This window comes from Apus apus, chromosome 1 (assembly GCF_020740795.1).
Source record: "Apus apus isolate bApuApu2 chromosome 1, bApuApu2.pri.cur, whole genome shotgun sequence".
Lineage (NCBI taxonomy): Eukaryota > Metazoa > Chordata > Aves > Apodiformes > Apodidae > Apus > Apus apus.
In genome coordinates this window covers 78,486,996-78,509,854 of record NC_067282.1, presented here as the reverse complement: position 1 = coordinate 78,509,854, position 22,859 = coordinate 78,486,996, and the positions used below count along the sequence as shown (strand labels likewise).

Below are 22,859 nucleotides of genomic sequence, written 5' to 3'. Positions count from 1 at the left end.
GGAAAATCTGTTATTGCCTGTACTTCAGAAAATTCTGTTAGTAAGTAACTCCTGGGGAATAAATCTAGGATTAATAAAACAACAGAAAAAGAACCCAAAATAGATATAATAAAAATCTCATTTTGGGAAATGTTATGCTTCTTGCAAAAATAATGGGAGAGATCTATTAATCATTTGAATTGCAGGCTTGGATTGTTTACTAAAGTCACAAAGAAGTCTGTATTGGAAGTCTTCTAATCAGATTGCTCTACTTCTCAGTTTTATCCGTTGATTATTTCCAGAAGTATTTTGATTTCATTAAACTCTTTTTCACAAGCTCCGAGAGCAATTTATTCTGTGTATTTGACATTACAGAAGACTTCTACAGATTATTATACAAGTGGAACCAAAGGGGATCAACAGAAGTTCAGGAGGGTTTTCTAACAAAGAGCTAAGGAATGTAAAAGGCAATTACCTCATTGCAGTGGAATTGCTTGAATCATCCTACAGAAAACCACCAGCGTGGTAAAATTCTCTGATATGTTCCTTCAGAGGTCCAAAATACCCTGCTACAAAGATGCTGACTTTTTGTTAAGTTCATTAGTACTTATGAGGGAGATTTGGAGAGTTTAAGTTCTACATCTTATTCAATGTCAATGTCAACAACTCAGAGCCACCTGGTTTCATTATGCTTCGCTTCCTTTCACAGTTTGATCCTTCATTTGAGAACATAACTCAGATAACAAATATACTCACATCCTGGTTGGACATCTCCCAGTATGGTCTCTCTCCATAAGACATCACCTCCCAGAGAACAATCCCATAGCTCCATGCATCACTGGCTGATGTGAACTTCCGATATGCAATGGCTTCCGGTGATGTCCATCGGATAGGAATCTTGCCCCCCTAGGAGGAAAACAAAACAAACCAGTCCATTTGTCTGTAATGCAATGAATATAACTTTGCATTATTTATTATTTTGTATCTGAGATTCTGAATTATCTCTATAACGGTGTAAGAAAAATGCTATTGCCATTTGTTGTGAAAGCATCTTGAACACCATGCCGAGTAAACCATCACAGTGTAAAATCTACTAGAACTGTAGATACATTGTACAGCATACCTAAAGTATATGTATGTGTAGCATAATATGCACAGATAATAATGAAAGATAAGTTAAGTTTAGTTGATTTTGTTTTATAATGTTTGGAAACTGGTAAGACACTCAAGCAGCAGTAAGGATGAGAAAGCTAGTATGAGGTCTTTCCTTACATCCTAGATCCCTTTGCATAGCACAAGAGGGCTGGATTTGGCTATTCATAAGGCACTGCAAATGAGTTCCCTGTTGGTGTGGAACCTGCATGGTTTCACCATGTTTTCATCCCATGTTTTCTAAGACATTCAAGGAAAATGAGGGGCCACAATGTTGCTCTGTTTCATTAATGCCAAGCCTTCAATTGCACAAGGCAGTGACTGTGACCATATGTGTAAATTTCTCATTCCAAAGCTCTCAGATCCCGAGGGGGTCGTCCATGCAGAGGGGAGAGTGCAAAAATGTCACTTGGGGAAGAGGTCTTAAATGTTCTTTTATTGTCACAAGAGAAGCAAGCCACCATTAAATGATGTAAAATTTAAAACCATTACAGCTATCATTACAAGTAATATTGCAGTTAGGGGAACATCTCTGATGATGGCCACCGCTTGGTGCCATAGATAAAATTAGTAAAATGCACACAAGCAGTCTCAGGCTGAGTTTCTGCACAATGCAAATTAGAGGAAAGGGACAGTTTTCAGTGGTGCTGGCTTTGACAGAGATAAGACATTGATTTGCAAGTCACACAGGAGAAAACAAAGTTCTAAAAGATAACAGTGCAAAACTTGTTACTTAAGCTAATTCTCAAGTGAATATATCTGAACACAGAAAACTGCAAATGTTGTTTGCAGTTCCAGGGATGCACAAGACATACAGGGATATACTCTTAAGATTTTGCACTAAACTGGCCATTTGAGGTACTTCTGCAACCCGCATTAGAGCCATACACATAACCTCACAATAACCTGAGTAGGAAGGGAGTGCACTTATTTCCACTGAATAAGCAGAAAGACATAAAATGTAATGATATTAACACTTTGTCTGTACTTCCATAAGGTGTACCTGCACTGAGGGTAGCCATATGCTCACCAGCTTTGGACTAACTAGCTTGGTTAACAACAGAAAAGTGGACATTAGTGTTAATTAGAAGCTTAAATACAGGCTAAATACACCCGAGTCCAGACAACTGCAATGTCATGGCTAAAACTGCACAAATTAGATTAAATACAAGCAATATAGGCAGGTCTGACTCACGCTACAATTTAGACCTCCAAAATGTCACTAGATATGTCTTAGAGGCTTGGAAAAGGTCAGAGAGGAAATCTGTCTTGACATACAGCCTTTATGGATCCCATCCTGTTTAGCAGACACCCTGCCTTAACCAAAAGACAAACTCCCATTTCACACACAGCCCTTAAAATTAGGCAAACACTAAATTTTGACAGTACTTGCGGACCCACAAATAGGACAGAGAAAATAAATAATAAAGTTTTTGAAACCACTGTTTCATCACAGAAGCCAGAGTGGAGCGCCTGCTTTCTCTCTCTCACTTGGAAAACTATAAGATAATGTTATCCAGTCAAAAAAAGTACATTGTCTTTTCTAGTAATTATAAGTTTACTCACAGTTCTCAGCGCGACTCCTTAACAGTACCAAGAACACTAGAATATTATTTTTTTCTAATGCTCTATTGACAAGCAATATTATACCCCTTTTACAAGTGTCTAGGGTCCGTGAGTCCAAGGCACAGCCAAGAAACAAGATAGGCTGTCCTGTGTCCTAGTATTTTCACAACAAATTCACTTACACTTTTGAATGCGGGGATGATAAAGAAATCAATCCCACTTTTTCAACCTTTTTTCAACACATACTAGCAGAGTGAACTTTGTTTCCAATGAAGAACGTTGATGCTGGGGGAATATCACACCCTAACTTTACACAAACAAAAACACACCACCAGGAACGGAAAGAGCTTCCAAATTAACTATCTGCCACTCACCCCACGGCCTCAGAAGTTGCCTGCAAAACTGAACAGACTCACATCCCGGTTGGAAGGCTGAGGTGCCTGAGAGCTGCCCACACACAGCAGTGGGAGGGGGAAAGCCAGGGCTGCAGGCCCAGGATGCCAGCCCTCCCTTCACAGACCTGCCCCCAGGGTGCCCACCCACCCCAGAGTATCTCAACTGCCAGGACAATTTGCTACCTGAGATGCAAATTGTGAAGTATTTTTACAGATGAAGCCCAACCCTGTGCCCTAGATCCAGAAAGGAATGTGCAGCTCACAGGGCTGCTGGAGTCAAAGCATGAGGGCCACCATAATGCTCCTTGGCTGGTAGGGTCTTCTGAGCTCCACCCCCCTGCCTGTTGTCCAGCAGGGATCAAGCCAGACCAACACTAGCAGCTGGTTGGAAATGAAATGCTTTGAATTTCTGGTCAGATGGAGATGTAAAGGAGGGAACTGCTGATCCTTGCTGCCACCTCAGATGAGTTCCAAGCTCCTCTCACTTCTGCTGATCCTTCACCTTGTGCACCGAAGCATCAGTGCTGCTGGGAAAGAGACTGTGCTATCTGATTAAAAAGATGCTAAGATACGGAGCTATGTGTTGTCAGTGACCTTGTGGAGACACAACCAGTCTGGGCCTCATTCTCCAGCAATTGATTTGGCTACATTTTGAATAGAGGGATGGCAGAACATCCAGCTACAACATGCCACATAAGAAAGACCTCAGGCAGAGAGTAGGTATGTTGTTTTTCTTGCATCAGCATAATGGTTCTGTGAAACACAGAAGTATCATTTTGGAGTTTCCAGAATATTACTCAGTAAAAAATCTGAATTTTTGTGGGTGGCTTCAGGTTCACTTTTTAAATTTCAGGGTAAAATAGGAAAATGAAGCAGTTCTTGCTGAACCCTAGAGAAAAAATTGCCTGATATCGCATGGAGAAAACATGCTCATCACTAGAACGCGAGCACTTTAGGCAAGGGCAGAAAACATCATATTTGATAGAAAGTCTTAACCTTTATAATCTTATGGAAAAGTCATTTATACAATTGGAGAAACACATTTACACAAAATGACATTAATTAGTCTCCTAACATTTTGGGCCTGCTTTACTGCGGGCTAAGGAAGATTACAAAATCAATGAAACAAAGTTCTTCTGGCTTTGTTTATTTTAGTGAAAAAAGAAGATACATCACCCATAAGATTCCAGTGTAAGTAAATAAATTTTATTCGCTGTGTCTCAGTTGTAAACTCACACAAGCTTACAGCTACCTGTAGCATTACCATAAACAAGAAAAAAAAAAAAAATGAAGCTAAAAAACAAATCAACTGCCACTGAATAAATATAAAATGATATTTTTGCTATTCTGCTTTTCAGTTTATCATAAAAATGTCAATCTTATCTTTGTATTTAAAAGATTAATTTACTTACTCATTTTTTGAATAATTTAAGAGCAAGAACAGCAAAAAAATGTTCTGGAAAATATTTGTCAGACAAATAAGCATTTTAACACAAAAATAATTCCCCCCAAAGGATTATGCAACAGTCACATTTTATCAGATGTCCAAATATCAATATATGCAGAAAATCTGAAGAACTGTATAAATCTAAATGCATGGTTTTCTACTGCTATTACCTTTGAAAACTATAAGGCTTGCTGTAATTCAAATAGTCTATTTTGAAATTAAAAAGCCATGATCGTTCAGCATTAAAAAAATCCCAATTAGCTTCCACCATTTTTGAGAAATACACATCTCATCTGAGCACAAATCAGCTCTTCAATTTTCTGCTTTGCTAGAAATCAAGATATCCTTTGCAATACTCTTTGCCAGGGTCAAAGATATCTTACATAATTTACCTTCACATAAATGAATCAAAAATTTCTCCTAGAGCTGCTAGTTGGAGCTCGGAAAACTAAGCTCCCATACTTGTTTCTTTACTCGTCTCTTTTTTTTTCTCCCCTTTTTCCACGTGTCCTAGTATTTAAAATGAGTATAAGAACTGCTCTGTAACTGCTATGCTGAAAGTGCTAAGATACCTTACATTTGTATTTTGTTTTGGTTTTAATTATATATTGTATGTCTATTAGGCTTTCACACAATTTAATCTCAACTTTGTCTGCTATGTCTGTTTCTTATACTCCACTGGAAAATCTGATACTCTCATATTATGGGCTAGTATTACTGGGCTCCTACCCTTCAAAATGAGTAGTATCAGGAATGAACATGCAAGACAAACGTACTAAATGAAAAATCATTATAGATATGCCTAGGAAAATAGTTTGCCCAAATCTATTTGACACAGGCTTATACAGAACATATACATGCATGCATGCATCGCTAACTATTGGTAATACATTTCCTGATCATTTTCTGAAGATAAACATGGATTTTATATATTTTTGTCATCGTCTCCCTTCAAGGGCATGCTCACAAAGCCAGATAAGCTGCCTGAATTTGAGTAGAAAGAAAATATCAGTGTTAGAAATTGTAGGAGTTTGTTATTGCAGCTCAAAATCCCAGGCAGTCTAGGTCAGAGAACCACTCTCGAGGTTTTGAATTAGTGAGCCCCAACAGCAACCAGAAGTTTTATCTGCTCTAGATGGGGCTGTGATTCCGGCAGTATCTGGCTGTTCAGCATAATTCATCTAAAGCTGATGAAGTCCTCCATTTATTTCTAGCATGTCTGGCACTCCAGCACAAGGCACTTGTTTCCAGGCCTTCACAACCCATTCCAATATTCTGATTTATAATCTGTTACAGGGTGACTGCCACAGGCACAAAAGCCACAGGCGTGGGGAGAGGAGAATCAAGAAAAATGGATTCTACCAGAATTACAAAAAGAACTTTGCTGGAAAACCTGAAGGTAAAAGCCTGACATTAATTAATTACCTGATGACTTAGCTAGGAGATATCTTACTGGCACAGGACAAGATGGTTTCATGTGAACGAGATGAGTCTAACTTGCCCTCTTAAGCACCTGAAAATTACCTGATACTACGTGTTCATCCCTTACTAACGAATATTTTTTCTTGAAATTATCTCCTTGTGTGGCAAACGAAAACAGAACACTGTTTCTTTCTGGGTGCTTATCAGGCAAGAGAATTTTTTGGGTTTTATTTCTTTTTTTACCATACCCTTCAATACACTTAGACCGTATTATTGTGTTTTTTGCATAAGTAGGGAATGAACGAACCAGAAGTTCTGTCAAGCACCAGTTGCAGTAACATGTGCGTAGCAGAAAGGACCCACATGCCCTTCCCCGTGGCACACAGGGGAGCAGCACCTTGCCTTGCCCTCCCAGCTCCGGCACAGCTGCCTGGGGGCACAGGCCATCAAATACTTGCAATCCAAGAACAGTATTTTTTTAAGTTATATAGATGTATAAGAAATTATGCATGCAAATATAATGACGGGGCTGTGTTTTACATTGAAATGCAACAAACACGTGAAGTATCCAACTATGTATTTATATAGTCAAAGTTTACCTACTGACTACCCAAATATTATGCCTCTAAGAGACATAATTACAGTCCCTCTACATGTGTGAAGGTTAAATTTACTTCCACTTCATATTGTGTCATTAGTCCACCCACAGACATCTAGAAATAATAAGAATAAAAAGGATCAATTTGACAATGACAATTTTAATACAATCTTGGCCTTTCAATTAGAAGTGAATAGGTATGGCGAATGTAGATAATTACATTACATTCCCTCCGGCACAAAGACTCAGCAAAAAAAAAATCCAAACATTCAATCAGCCTGACTCACATGCTGGCTTCTGCTTCTGTAAGCAGGCAGACCACAGGCTGCCAAAGGCCTTTTGTGGTATTGATTCATGGACAATAATTCAGGACGTAAAAAATTACCCTGTCAGGTAGCAAAGTTTTCTTACAGTTTACGATTCCCTGTATTTCATATTTGCACCTGTGATCTTCGCATTGAGCTCTTGTACAATAGCATGAACATACAGCAGGATTATGTTTTGATATATAAAGGGATGCACATGTTATTGATATATAAAAGGATCCATGTCTATATCCTTTATGTAAAGCCTCAGAAAGAGCTTCTGAGAACAGAACAGTGTAAGATTCACCCAGTCAGTGGTATGTATTGAAAGCCTGAAGGGCCAACTGGGCTCCTTGGAGGTGGACCAATCCCAAACTGCAGTTATGAATTAATGCAATGGAACCATTCTCAGGCTTTGATGTTTACGGGCAGAAAATATGTGTGGAAGAGGAGGTTAACTAGATAAAATACCTACCTTTTCAGCTAACTCTATAAATTTCCTTAGTACCTCTGATACTAAACGGAGAACTGGGAGTGGGAAGAGGTGGAGGGGAGGCAAAAGTTTGTACCCATTTATATAATGCACACTCTTTACTGTTTGAATGTTTGGAATTGTAGTTATAAATTGGATTTTTTTTTTTTGTCTTTTCAAAGATCCTATTGAGTAGTTCTCATCCTTTAGTTGTAAAGGCACAAAATTGTTTGGGATGATCCCATTATTTTTAAAAGTGGCATAGTTTTTGTTTAGTTTTTGTCATATAATTCATGCTTGCAAAATGCACTAGAAATCACTAAGGAAATGGTCCTGGGTTTTGTGACATGACTAAGGAACGAGAACATGACCTGCCCTGGAGCTCTCTTTCATAATCATGGTCCCCAGTTGTTTAAGCTAGGGATCAAACATCCCAGGGACACACTACCTGGACATGTACAAAAGATTAACTTCAAGGGAAACTTGAGCAAAAAGATGAACAGCAAATAGCCTCCTCCTTCTCTCAGAGTCAAGATGTGGCAGAGGCATATTCAGCTACTACTTTTGAAGAAAAATAGATTTGTCCTAGATTGTATTTAAAGGTTTTAATTATCTGGGTGGGTTCTTGCAGCAGCTTGCATACACACCAAAAATAACAGATGGAGTTTAATGAACACATATGATTATACTTTACAAAACAGTTTATTTCCATCTGATTTTGCTATCTAAATGTAAATAGGCAGGTAGGCTTAGAAAACAGGTCGCAAAAGAAGAGGAAGAAACAAAAAAATAAACACCACTGCAGTTGGCCATAGGAAAATCACACGTAACACTGGCCAGAAGGCACTGATGCCCTGTGAACCACGGCTTGTCCTAGCTCACACACACATATAAGTCAGTGACAATCACTTCACTTTCAGGGAAGCACATTTCCCTTATAAAGCTGTATGCTGTTTGATGGGGAGCTACTTTTCCTCCTCATACAACTTTTTCAACTAGGACATAAAAGTTTCTTCAGGTCTTTATGACTCCACAAAATGCCATTACTAAACAATAGATTAGTTTGCATGTCCAGTTGAATTTTGGAATAAAAGAACTTAACTTTGAAGGATGGCAGAGGTAAGTGTCTGAGGAGAACTTGAGCCAAACATGTGGCAAAACTGTACTGGGGGTGGAAGGAGACATACAGACTTCTCAACCATAGAGATATTAACACAAAGAGCACATATAAGAAACATAAATATACTATGCTTGGTGCTGGGGATTAATATCCCATTTGGGGCATCACATTTAAGGACATGTAGTTAAGTTGAAAAGAATCTGAAGGAGACCAGAAAGAAAAGTAAGTCTGGAGAAAATCGCTTAGAAAATTAAAGAAAGGAGGGATGATTGTGAAGAGAACAGCAATCTCCATGCATGTAAACAGCTGTTTTAAAGGGGAGATTGATCACCTGCCTGTGGGCAGTGGCGGTAGGACACAGAGCAACTGCCTTACTTTGCAAGCATACATTCTGGGGGAGGGAGGTTAAATATGAGGCTAGATAAATACTGTACCTAAAACTGTTTACCTCAGAAACACTAACACCTATTACTTTCACAGTAGTTCTTAAGAAGAGGGCAGGCAAGCATATTGGACAAGGCAATAAGGCTCTGGCTGAACTACAGACAATTTCCTCTTGAGGGACTCTTGCATTATACTAATATTTAGTTATGAATGCTGCACCTATACTGAGCATGAAAACTGCTTTCTCCTACTAATATCACTTTATACTAACCATGAGAGACTTCTGCAGAAAGTTTCCTAAAGCAGTATATATTGCATATTTCTAACAACATGCCAAAGCTTATCAGAGGTCAAACAAAGCACTGAAAGGTCAAGTAAAGAATAGAGTCTTTATGCCTGGTAAGTTATGAAGTTATGATTGATAAATATATATATATAAACGCATGTGTATCTAATGTATATATAATGCATAAGAAAACAGCTAGGATTTCTTTGCTCATTTGTCACATGTTATTTTATTTCAGTCATGATGAAGGTAGCATGCAAACTACTACAGTAATTGATTGCTCCTGTTAGTGATCAGGAATGAAGGAAACCCTGGAAAACCCCCATTAAGATTTTGCTGATATGTTCTACTCTGATCTGGTTTGTACAGTGAAGGGGAGATGATTACTATGCATCACTGCAAATTACACATGACTAAGATACTGGAGAAAAATATCACTTTTTCTAAAGTTAAGAAAATTCAATCACAATAGGATTAAAGCAAACACACAAGCATTCCAGTGTAATACCTACATACACAAAACTAAATGTATGCTTTGAATGTCTCCACAATTGAACAGAAGCGTTAATCAAGTGATAACAAGAAGTGCAGCACAGCTGTACTTAGAAGACACTGTGGCTTTTCTAAGGCTCTAAAGCCAACAGAGTAGCTTTCAGGTAGCTTCTCAGGCAGGATGAAATCCATTAAAGAAACAAGCAGCAGATAACACTATGGACAATCTCCTATCTGATAAAAGCTTCCTTGTTTCAGGACAAAACAGTCAGAGTCAAGTCTTCTTGATATAATTACATCTCCAAAAGACAAATACTACTTTGTACATATGATATAACAAGGAGAAAAAAAAGAAGGTTTATTACATTGTTAGGCAAGATTTTTTGATTGTTTGTTTTACTCTTTTAGGAGCACAACAGCAGGTATAACTGATACACCCTTGCAGAACTGTGGTATCAGTATGCTTCAGTCAGACGTATGTCCCTTCATACTAGAAGAAACAAGAAGGTAAAAAAAACTACCAATGAAATAAAAAAATGTTGCTATATAAGATTTTTTTTTTTACTGGGTGGCAGTTAAATCAGCGCTGTAACAAAAGATGCTGAAATCATACATGAAGTCTTATGTTATCATGTGCCAAACCAACTCAGTCCTTACTTGTGGTAGTCACTCCTTCACAAGCCCACCAGAAAAAAACTAAACTATGAATTTGGCACACTTTAAGAAAAATAATCTACCAACAGACATCATATATTTTGCCTTCTGTCTTCTCTGAGACATGAATTTTAAAATAGCTGTGATGAGTTCATGGTTTATTGAACATCTCTGAGCATGCAGGACTGGATGGTCCCTGCAACAGAGTAGAAGCCTCAGGGACTCCCTCAGATTTCAGTCTAACTTTGTCACAACTAACAAGAATTTTAAAAGGATACATAAACACAGAAACTCACCCTTGTGGTGTAAGCAGCTTCTGGGTCATCTTCCAGTACACGAGAGAGACCAAAATCTGAGACTTTGCATACCAAGTTACTATTGATGAGGATATTACGAGCAGCTAGATCTCGATGGACGTAACCCATATCTGACAAATATTTCATGCCAGATGCAATCCCTCGAAGCATGCCTACCAGCTGAATGACTGTGAACTGGGCATCATGTTTCTGAAAAACATTTGAAAAGTCATTTCAGAGATTGTTCATGTTCCTACTTGCACAGAATTTTTTATAAAGACCCTGGAAGCTCCTCAAGTGAAGAGCCTGTGAGTCAGGGTCATGATTTAAATGCCACATGTGGAACTACTTTGATCTGTGGAGGATAATCTCCCAGTTAGCTGTCGGAAGGGGACAGATTTTCAATTCAGATAAAAATTAATTTTTCCTGTTCCTGTTGTCATCAGAATTTTAATTTCCTAGATGGAACCCATGTGAAAGTGGCACATAAATCCATATTGTGTGTGCTCATGAGACTGGAGTGGCGGGACATTGGGGAAACAGATGTCCAGCTTCCCTGAAAGGACACAGAAATTGTTAGTGAAAATCCCAGCTTTGCCCAATGGACTAATGAAAGTTTTCTGTTACACAAGCATTTTTTCCTAATAAAATTAAATGCTGATCTGATTCAGTGGCTTTCAAATTCAAGTAAGTTTGAACTCATTCCTCAAAATTTTCCTCAACTTCAGAAAAACAAAATCACTTAAATACACTGTGACCTAGCCTAGAAACCAATAGTTGCAATTATTTCTAATTGTCTATTTCTAGACACATGTTTTAAATCTCCCAGCTCTTACTAATGTTGTTTGTTAGCATCTAACTTTGATATTGATATATAGATACATAGTAGACAGGACAACAGTACATTTTAGTGCAGCTCTTGAATGAATCCCCAAGTGCTGTAAATGTATCATCGTGGGCAGCTCTCCAGCTTTTCCTGCTGCTTCTTTCAGAATTTTATTAACTACATGGGAGCTGGCTCTGCCATGTGGCATGAGCTCACACAGATTGGTCTGCAAGACTGATTGGATTAATTTCATTTTTGATTAATATACTTAGGGGTGACATTAGCACTGTAAACATTACACAAATATATTGCACCACAGATGCTTAAAAAGCCTCTCAGAATTCCCCTTCATGAAGAAATTAATTATTATAGAAGACTCTTAGCAGTTCCCTGTTATGAAACCTTCTTTAACTAGGGCCAACACAAGAGGATCTACATAGACCCTAGAGAAGATTTAGCTAGAAATCAGAAAGCTTCTAACCATGAAAGCAATGAGATGCTGAGATAGCCTTTCAAGAGAAAAGTAAATGAAATAGTTTTTAAAAGGATTTATAAAAAAGTTACTTCGCCTGGGTTGCCTGTGATAAACCAAACCAAACCAAACCAAACCAAACCAAACCAACAACCAAACACTTAAAGGAACAAGCTGAACAACTGTTTTGTAGAGTCAGAAATTATTCTCCTTTCCTCCAAGCTTTCGTCAAGGATTTTTAGCCTAAACAAAATATATGCAGTTCAGTACAGATATATTTCATTCAGATATACTGACACATTATTTATATGTATTTTACATGCTCCAGTGGACATCATAACATATATATACATACTGAAACTAAGGCTGACAACATATCCCCTTTTGGGGTTAAATATCTAGTTCAGTGTCATGAATTTGGGGGATAATGTCACTCAACCATAGCAGAACCAAAGCAGTCTCCCAGCCACAGCTGAGTTTGCCCTAACAAATTAAAATTAAACTAGTGTTTCCCCTCAGATGGGATTTAATTTCTGCTACACTTCTTGTTTTGCCACAAGTAAATCTTGGTGACACAGGGAGCGCTCACATTTTTTTAGGCTCGCTACCAACTTTGTCAGAACGCAAAGATAAATCAACAATGGTATTAGTATGTCTAAAGTTAGGGAAAGAAAACAGGCAAATAAAGCTTGCTAGCAACACATTTCAAACACCGTCAGGTATGGGGTTATTCCCTAAGCTTTTCAGATTTATGGAAATGGCTCTTGGTCAGTACTACTGGCTTACTGATAAAATTTCCACAAAACTGTTCACTTTGGAAATCTCTTGGTAAGACATCCAGATTGCCAACCAATAAGCATAATGGTATTCCAGCAGTAATTCAAGCCAAGTAATTCAAGTAATTCAAGAAAGACAATTTCCATTTTTGTGTGCTATGTTGTTTGTTTTGTTTTTCTTTATTGGTGTGACATACTAATAAACCAAAAAGGTTCTTCATTTTGGAATAATACTTAATGTAAGCAGTGGAAATGGATCGGCAGATTCCTACCTGGCTTTCTGAGCAGATCACAATGCACGTAAACCCAAGTTAAATAAATGAAATACCAAGCAACAAGAGCTGATGATGAATCAGAGTACAGTGGCAGAAAATTCATAACAAATTCAGAGCAAGAGCCAGTCCTGCAGCATGTAGTTCTCTACTACACTTACCCGTAGGAAGCTGTCCAAGGAACCATTTTCCATATATTCAGTAACAATCATTACTGGTTTACCTGCAAATATATCATAGAGGTCAGATATTTAAAATTAATACATAATAATCAGTAAAAACAGGCATTTCAGGAACGTGCCCAAATCTTCCAAATCCAATGGATAATTTTACATTGTAGAAAGAAAGCAAAAGATGCATGGGCAAAACCAGCTCTGTCCACAACATCATTGTGATTTCACTGACAACAACAGAAATACAATTTTCAGCAGCTGGAGTCCCAAGACACAAAATTAAGTATCCTGCATTTTCAGTATATAGTGTCTCATCCTTCACAACTGAATATAATCTGTCATATAACTCTTGCATTTATGCAATGAAGTTGGCATATTCTGCCATGCAATTGCCCCCAAGTTCCCAATGGAAGGGAAGTGGGCCCTGACTGTGGACAAGGTTGCAGTTTCTTCTGAGGTGCCCTGGTCTGCACAACGGAGGTGCAAGGACTGTGGAGCAGTGCTCTACCACATGGGTACAGTCAATATGTTCCTCCAGTACTTCAGTAAGGGAGAGATTAAACAGCATATTTGGAGGCCATAGCAAAAACCCTTCTCCTTCAGGATGGTATTTGCAATGCATTTCAGTTGTAGCACTTCAGTATTTTCCTAGCATAAGCCGAGGAAAACAATGGGCTGAGGATAGAGATGGAGTTGAAAGTGCAGAATAAAAGTAACCCAGGGCACTGGAAAGAAAAGCAGAGCTGTAACATGGCCACCTTTCACTGCTGGGGGTCAGCCCTCTTGCCAGGCGGTCCTGCCTCCCTCTGGAGTGGGATCACCGAGAACATGAACTTCCCCTCCTGCCAGGAACAATGTAGCTGGGGGCCAAACACACTGCATCCACAGGGCAGAAACAAGCTCTAAAGGAACAGCCCTGCATCCTTGAAAATCCTCTAACATCTTTCAAAATTTGTCCACGCAGATTCAGATCAGTTTTTGAAACCATTCTCTCTACCCTAAGATATTTGTAAAACAACCAAGATTTTACATGCTACTCTGGCATGCTGAAGAGAAATGAATGCAAAAATTAATGAGATTATGGTGAAGTTTCCAGAGAAAGGTCATTGCCCTGCTAATATTTTACCATCATATGGATTTTATTATTTCATAATATTTTCTAAAGCTTTGTTTATTTTCTCTTTGTGGTAGAGAGAAAGGTGGGTAAGAGCTTGAAGTTATTTATGGAGATGAATTATTATTTCACATATAATAAAGGAAGGCATCTGACCATAAAAGCTTCACAAAGGCCTGCATATTGTACAGGAAGCATGGTGATATTTTAGCTTTTAATTGAACAGCATGAGGCTTTAAAGAGTTACCCAGTATGATTAAAAGCAAGAAAGCCATTAGAAAGCAAAGTAAATTATAACAACTCCTTTTCTGTTTGTTTTTCTGCAAATACAACTTTTATCAAAAAGAAAATCTTAGAAGAGAAATACTAGTTTCTATGAGTTTAATAAAATGAGAAGAAAAATCTGTGTCCTCTTTGCATAGATTAATGGGTGAAAATATCTTCTTTCTGCTGTGCAAATGATGTGCTGTACTGTGGGAGTCACACTAGTGGGTAATTGACTCTGTCATCCATTAACTAGCAGGAACAAACTCTTTATCCAAAACATTAATCTTGAATTATATAGGATATGGTACAGATAAAAGACCTAACAATGCGAAACCTTAAAAAAACCCAAAACCCCAACACCAACAACCTTTACTTGCTTACTCTTGTTAGCAAGACATAAGCAGTGCAAGGAAAAGTACCTACCTTTACAGAGTGTGTGTAACATTAATCCAAAGGCATTTCTGATAATGTACTGAAAATGCTGCAAGATCTTTCAAGTAAAGAGCAGTGCACTGATGGGACTATCCAAAACTTCCTATGATAAAACCATGCATTTTGAAACCAGGACACTGGCTTCTGTTTAAACTCAGTCAATTTTATGACACATCAGAAGACTGAAATTAGGGTAAGAAGATAGGACTTTCAAATTATTAAGAGAGTACCTTCCTGCCTTGCTCACCTATACTGAGAAAGCCCCAAGTGCAGGGTTTCACTCTGGTTCACATGGAAACCTGTCCATAATAAGAAACATATGCTCTGAAGCAACACAGCACACTTTTAAAAGAACATTCTGCATTCATTTATCAAAGCACAGCCGTTTATACATGATAACAACTTGTGTCAACAGTGTTGCCGAAATTTATTACACTAACAGGCTACAAATTGCTGTAAATTATTAGTAAACTAAGCAGAACATGTGCGCTGGTTATTAAGACTACTGCCTACAGTGCACCCAGGAGACCAGTGTAGCAGGAAAACACAGAACAGGAATCCAAGTGAAGCAGGGGAATGACTGCATTGAAGGAAAGGATCGAAGTCTCATCTGGTGGGTGAACCTTTTTCATACTGCTGGTGGGCTGTCCCACTGGCAGGCCACAGCCACCCCAGCTTTAGGGCCTCTCATGCCAAATGGTCCTGTTACAGGGATAACAACAATTGTAGTTTACTAGGAGTTGCTTAGTATGGAAAAAGCTAGATAATTGCTAAGGGCCACCTGTCAAAAAGAATTTGGTTAATGAAGAAAAAGTCATATTGCCCGTTTATCATGGATTCCCTGTACTGAGAGTGATCCAGCAATTACTCCAAAGACTCTTAACTGAACGTACATAAACTAAAGCTTTTGAGTGTGATTTAATTGCGATCATTAAAATACATGAATACCTGCTAATTTGTTATTACAGTATATTGGTTTGATCTAAAAAAAGCAAACCCCACAACCTTCTTGTCCTTCTATCATCCTACAGAATGTTAAAGGAAACAAATTATTATCTTTATTTGCATTTATGCCATATAATTGTACCCAGCAAGATGATTACAAATACTTTCAGAACAGTTTTCACAACTCTTGCATTCAAGCTATCTGGAGAGGGTGTTGTATCCCTGAGGCTTTTATTGACCTCATCTGGGAATATTCAGTGCTTGCTTTCTCATACTTACATGTGATAGGCAGCTGGCATTACCAGCCCCCCAGAAACAAACAGCGCTCTGCTGTGAATACAGCTGAGTAGCAAACTTACTAATAGTCACTTATACAGAATACAGACAGAATTAGTAATGCACATGCAAAAGCAATGCACCAATTCCTGCAGGCACAGCAATTAAATTATTTTCTCAAGTGCCACAGAAATACAAAATGTAACAAAATAGATTTCAGCTCAGCTGCTGACAGCCCGATGCTGGCACTTTAAGTAATTTTGGGACTGCCAATATTATTCTGACTGTACAAAGTGTGTGTCATTAAATAGCAGGAGATAACATGGATTTACACAGGCAGATGTGGCAGTCCTTTGCTAATGGGATTGTGAAACCTAAGCTGAAGAATAACTTAAATTAGCAAAACAGACTTTGACAAATCATACCTAGAGAATGCATTATTACTGTAATTATGTCATTTCACAACATACAGCTTTTTACACACCTTTCACTAGTTAATTTTAGACACATTCTTGTGGGTTTTTTATTTAATATAATCTATTGCAGTAAGCTAAGACATTCTTTCATGCCTGTCTATGTTTGTGAAACCCTGAATTATGCAATTTTAAAACCAAGACTCGTTAAAACCAATAGAAACACCTATTTAACAACAAAGTATTTGGTATCTTCTACCCAGTTTAACTGGAAAGGTCCTCTGCACATTTCAAGCAGTTCACTGAAATGGCAAGGAGCTGCTTTGCCAGCAGAGTCCTTAAGAATGAACTAGGAAACAACCTACCAGTTTTTTCCACTCCCCTGAAAAATGTCTAGGACATTTGTGATTTTTAATTTTTTTTATAAGAACACCTCATCTAAAAAGTTATTGATCTCCCACCTAATAACTACTGCAGGACTTTGATGATTAAATTTATCACCTTACGCTGGAATGGAAATTTAGAAAGTCTCTGAATTTATGTCTCATGGAACAAGCCAGTTTCAGTATTTCATGCAACCTCTCTCTTCTACTACTATCTACTTCTGTCTTTCCACCTCCAGGTAGGGGACAACCAGCAGCATAAGCAACAAGAGCCTAAATGAGGCAGCATCCTCAGCACCAAATCTCACTGGCTGCTCATAAGGAGAAGATCTTGCAGGATCTGATTGGCTTCAAGGAGGCTACAGTGGCTACCATGGGAAAGCTGGGTAGGAGCTCTAAAACCACACCACTGTTCAGGAACGTGTGTTGCAACTTGTTCCTATCTTAACAAAATTGGAGCTGGAGAGGGTTCTTCAAATACATTACTTTTCCAGGATGGTACCCAGTGTGGGTAGAGTTTTCAGTTATATTTTTGTCTCAAAATGAGAAGGTGATTTGTTATCAGAGACACAAACATGCTATAAAAAAACCCAGAAACCAACAACACAAACACTCAGTGGTAGATTTAGAAAATGTCTATTAATAAAAATATAATCAAAGAAATACAGTCAATTTTACTAGTGACAGTTTAAAGCCCTACAATTTTATTATTTTTTTTTGAGATTTTTATTGAGATATAAATTCTAGAATCTTTAAAATGCCTCATACTGGTACATACTGATTATCACATGGAGTATTTTCCCTGCATGAAAAACATGTAGGAAAAAGTCTGGACTTACTTATTAATAAACTAGTATCAGTTGCTATAGCCAGGTAGGCTGTTCATTAATTTTTGCTAATGATAAAATTTAATTATTAAGTTGAAAGCAGAACATACGGTTTCAGTGCAATTAGGTAACCTTAGGATATCAGACTCCGTGACTCCTAACAGATTATCAGCAAGTGCCTCTTGGCCACTTTGTAGCAGCTTGTAGCTCTGGAGTTTATTAAACATGCTAGTTTATTACTGGGAGGTACTGTTCTTCAGAAATGCTCCTTTTGGAATGTGTTCTCTATGTTTTTTTTAATGCAGATAATTTCTATTTTCGTTATTTTTCCTATCTCACTAACCCAGGGTACTGTTTGTATGTTTTCAGCTGCCAAGAGCAGCAAGGCAGTGGAATTCCTGCAGGTGTGCAGCGGGCAATCGCCTCCGACACCATTCCTCCTTGGATGCATCAGTGTGGAGGTTTTAGCTGGTGCTTGCATGTGGGTGATTTTTTTTTTTTCCTGCCTTTGAGGAAATACAATATACATTGCAAAAGCCAAGCTATGTGTATCTGCTGTTCTCTCTTTTGAAGGATATTTCGTGCATATCAACAGGGTTATAGAATAAATATTTCTGGAAGGGTTTGTGGAGCATAAACATGAATGATTTTGTTTTTTATTTGCTTTTGCTCTTCCTTGAAAGAACATAGAATCACAGAGTAATTTAGGGTGGAAGGGACCCTTTTCCAGTGAAATTCCCCATGTAAAACAGATGCCCCCATCATATCTTACTTTTAGTGACGACTCCTTCTAATCGAATGATATTAGGGTGGTCAAACTGTCCCATGATGCTTGCTTCTCCCAGGAAGTCCCTTCTCTGTTTTTCTGTGTAGCCAACTTTCAGGGTTTTGATAGCCACTGAAATTTCCTTTTTAGAGGGCAGCTTTAGGCGCCCACTGCACACTTCTCCAAATTCCCCTAAAAGAGTGGAAAAAATGACAAAAGACGAAATGCAGTTATTTCATGGGGATTTAAGAAAGATGACATAGTGTTCAGCAAAAGACCCTGAAGTGTGATGTTTAGGGTGTGATATTTACTGGTGAGCCACAGACTGGAGCTCCAAAGGAGGCCTTCAGACAGCTACTTAAGATTTCCATGCTTTGGTTCTCCAGCTGACAAACTGGACAATGTCATTCATTTACACTATATATTCAGATGACTGTAGACCAGAGGAATGCATAAACATCAATAGGAAACTCCCTTTTTATTTCAGGTTATGCACTTTGAGACAATAATAGAAGGGCTAACCAATTAATGCAGAAGTATCAGAACAGTCTTGCATTCTTGTGAACATTACACTTTTCATTTCAACCAGAGATTGTACAGTTCCACTTATTTTACCTATTTCAATTGAAGTAGCAAGATAATTCATAACCAAAGAATTTACCTACATAGCTGTAAAGAAAAAAGAAATCCATACAGATTATCTGTGTTCTATTGCTGTTCAGATGGATCTAATCATGCAAATATATACTGTCACTATGGGACTACAGGACCTCACAGGCCACCATGAATACTCTGCTCACTGTATACTGTGTCAGTGAGATGGCTAAACAGAAAATTGCAGATATCACTGCATGTTTACTTTCATACAACATGGTTTATCCTTTGCTGTGTTACATCCAAGAAGAGTGCACAGGGAAAGTTATCTTATTATTCGAAACAGCGAGTTTTAAATAAGTTGACAAATTACTGGAAGAAAACAACAACCCACTTGAAAATATCTGTCTTTAACTGATGATTGCATAAAGCATATAAGGAAATTTTGGTATCTTAAAAACATCTGAGCAGCAACTGACCTTTTGATTCCCAGCTATCCAGTCCTCCATCTTAAATTTCATATGATAAAATATACTGCACATACAACATCCCAGTTAAAATTACAGTAGCAACTTTGTGCGTCCTTGTTTTCATGACAAAATTGAAATAATGAAAAATACAATAAAAACAGAGAGCGGATAAAATATACATGAAATAGGATGGCAAGAATTGCCCTATATGATTATTTATACTTAAACACAAGGAAAACACTTTACTGGACATGGACTAAAATAATGTTTTGTTTTGTGGTTTGTTTATTTTTCCTTCAAGAAACTAGAAAGTATTGCTGGAGGGCTTTAATACTCATTTTCCAACAGTACACACCCATTCAGGTTCACTTGTCAAAATGCATGAGATATGAATATAAATAGCTCCTCGTATGCCATATTTTGTCAAGCAGCCTTATATAGAAAGTTTGGCTAGGAAACAAACAAGCCCTACAAATCTCAATCTAGTTGGCATCATTTTTGTGCTAACTGGGAATTTAATTTTTATTTGTGAGTGAAACATAATGGAAAGAGTGATTATACTGCTTACATACGAGCTTTTCCCAATTTAATGTGTAATAATCCTGAATGCAACAGCATTACTATGCCTGTACTGAGCTAAGGCTCTTGGAGCTCACTAGCTTGCAGTGATTCTTTCTTTATCTCTGCAGCTAATTGTTTACATTAAGCAACATCTGTGAAAATGAAAAATGACCAAAAGCATTAGAAATAAGATATCTTTAATAGGCAAATTTAAATCCTGTCACTCTTCATAGATTTAATGCTCAGAAATGTGCAATAGATCGACAGGCCTTCACCATTGACTTCAGACCTGATACCATATGAATACATTTTAGATGTCACATTCAGGTCATTTATCTGCAAATTGAAATTATTCTTTCATTAATGTCCCACCAGTATGGCTGGCATTAGAGTCCACATTCCATTGTGGCACCACAGTTCAGGAATGATAAAGGGAGTAATAACAATGACCAAAATCATAAAAGTCAGGGATGTGTGTTCACATTCAATGCTCAAGGATTTAGTGTTATTTATACAGAAGGAATGAAAAGAGAAAGACATGACAATAGCTTAAACTTATAAACATTATTGTTTTAGATGCAATGGGCACAAATACATTTTCCTATACACAAGAGGCAAACCAAAGAATAGTTGCAAATTACAGTAAAGACACTTGAACACTACAAAAGATCTTTTAGGGAGGCTATAAACTCATTTATCTTGGAGACTGTGAAGAATGAGCATCTGTCAAGAATGGTTCCTAACAAGTTCGGTTGTGGGCAAGGGTGTGGACTTACTGACCTCTCGAGGTCAACTTTTCAGCTTTATTTTCTAAGGTTTCTCTGTTAGACAGCCAATTTAATAAAAGAACCTGAACAAATATGTCATAGGGCAAAGCCCTTTCTCTGTTGCTAACCCAGGCTAGATCTGAGTCAACAACATAGAAGTGAATGTCACCAGATCTTATCACCAGCTGCTGAGCTGCTTCATCCTCTTGGCTATTAATGTAATAACTGTGCTAATAATGTAGCAACAAAAAAAAATTAAAAATAGGGCATGTTTATATATACACACACTACTAAAATAGCACCTACATTACTTCCATTTTTTCTAACATTATTTGTATTTTAGGCTGCAAAGACAGGCAGCAGCTCAAAAAAATGAACTGTAAAACCTTCTACTAGTAACTGATGGGTATTGAGTTCTGTTCAGACTTCTCAATTAAAAATATTCAACCTCTGGAAACCAGAATGACTCATATACTTTACTAAGAGCAAACACTGTTTACCCCAGCTCAACACTCAACACTGTCACAGAGCACCACAAAGAGGAAGACTAAAGCACATATTGAAAACAGAAGGGGGAAAAAGTGCTTGAAAAATATCTTCTAGTGTCTGGCTTTGCATTCCCTTTTCTCTATGTTGTAATGGTCTAAAAAGCTATAACAAGCTAAACTCTTAAAACTATTGTTAAGTTACTATCAATGGAGACCATAGCTATGATTTCAGCAAGGACTCCAGCAATCAATCCTTCATTTCTGACCAGAATCATGTAACTAGTATTTGTTTGACTTTTAGGAAGGACAAGGTTATAGCTAATGTCCATCAACACAGTCCCATTTAGCTGTGGCTGTAGAATTTACAACTTTGCTGAATAACTGGATTTCACAAGTGCCTCTAGGCCAGTGGATGGTACAAGAGACTAAATGTTGGACCTTTATAGCAATGGAGCTTACTGTTGACTGTGAATATAAAATGGGCTTGCTTTTTTGGAATACAGTTTCATTGGAAGAAGATCACTGGGCAGCCCAACTATGTTAGCCTTTGGTACTTTCATATACTGGGCAGTATGGATGCTGTAAGTCTATCTGGTCAACACCCATAGCAGTAACACGACGTCTTTTTCCTGCAAATCATTATTATATGGACCCAGTAAGGAATGGACTGGACCTCATAAACTATTATTTAGGAAGAATGAGGACTTGTGTTTGAGTTGGAGAGTGGAAAAACTGGCACTGATTTAGAGATTAAGTTGATTGCTTTTCATGTAAATTCTGACTGAAGTGTTTATTTTTAATTATGCTACACACACAAACAGGCCTGCAGACTGATATGTCTATTTACATGTGGAAAGCAAATAGATATTATTAGGAGGGCTGTTCATAATATAAAGATCTCTCTTCAGGAGATCTTAATTTCTTTTTAAATAGGCTACTCAGTGCATCAGTGAATGGCATTTGCTGTGCATTTAGACCCAGAGGACAAGTAAAAGCTGACTCTGTGAAATTAGCTACTCCCTTTACTTTGCTGTGTTTTAAATCATGATTGTACTGCTGAGCACAGAACAACATCTGTGAGTTGGAGAGACACCTAAGCTGAATGTCTCGAACACCTCATGAACCTCAGCTACATTCTACAAGCCCTCCTCCCTGAGACACTGCAAACTTTCACAATAAGTTCATGAAAAGGTAGAAACTAAATTTTAGAAATACTTTGATCAACAAGATGCTATGCTACATGCATGTTTAAACTTTGCAAAAGCTTGCTTTCCTGTCCCTCAAAGCACATACTTAAATCTATCTCAAATCAAGAAAGCACTATCTGAAATACTCTTGCTATCCAACTGGATTTAAACCTCTTAAGTGGTTTGCTGAACTGGATCTATAAAAACAAGTGGGTTGTTTTAAAAGAAAGAATTACTGTAAAGAAACATCAGAAAAAGTGGCTCCTGACCTCAATTTTCTTA

At 37.8% G+C, this 22,859-nt stretch overlaps 1 protein-coding gene across 4 annotated transcripts in view; it reads right to left on the bottom strand.

The window, feature by feature from the left end:
• Positions 1-22,859, bottom strand: part of EPHA3 (EPH receptor A3) — a 226,973-nt gene that overhangs the window by 20,121 nt on the left and 183,993 nt on the right. For all 4 annotated transcript variants that reach the window (XM_051621540.1, XM_051621565.1, XM_051621548.1 and 1 more), the window contains exons 11-14: positions 18,517-18,702; positions 13,076-13,137; positions 10,569-10,778; positions 736-885 (exon numbers count right to left, since the gene is read on the bottom strand). In XM_051621540.1, the coding sequence (XP_051477500.1) occupies positions 736-885; positions 10,569-10,778; positions 13,076-13,137; positions 18,517-18,702 (608 nt within the window). The remainder of the gene's footprint in view (positions 1-735; positions 886-10,568; positions 10,779-13,075; positions 13,138-18,516; positions 18,703-22,859) is intronic.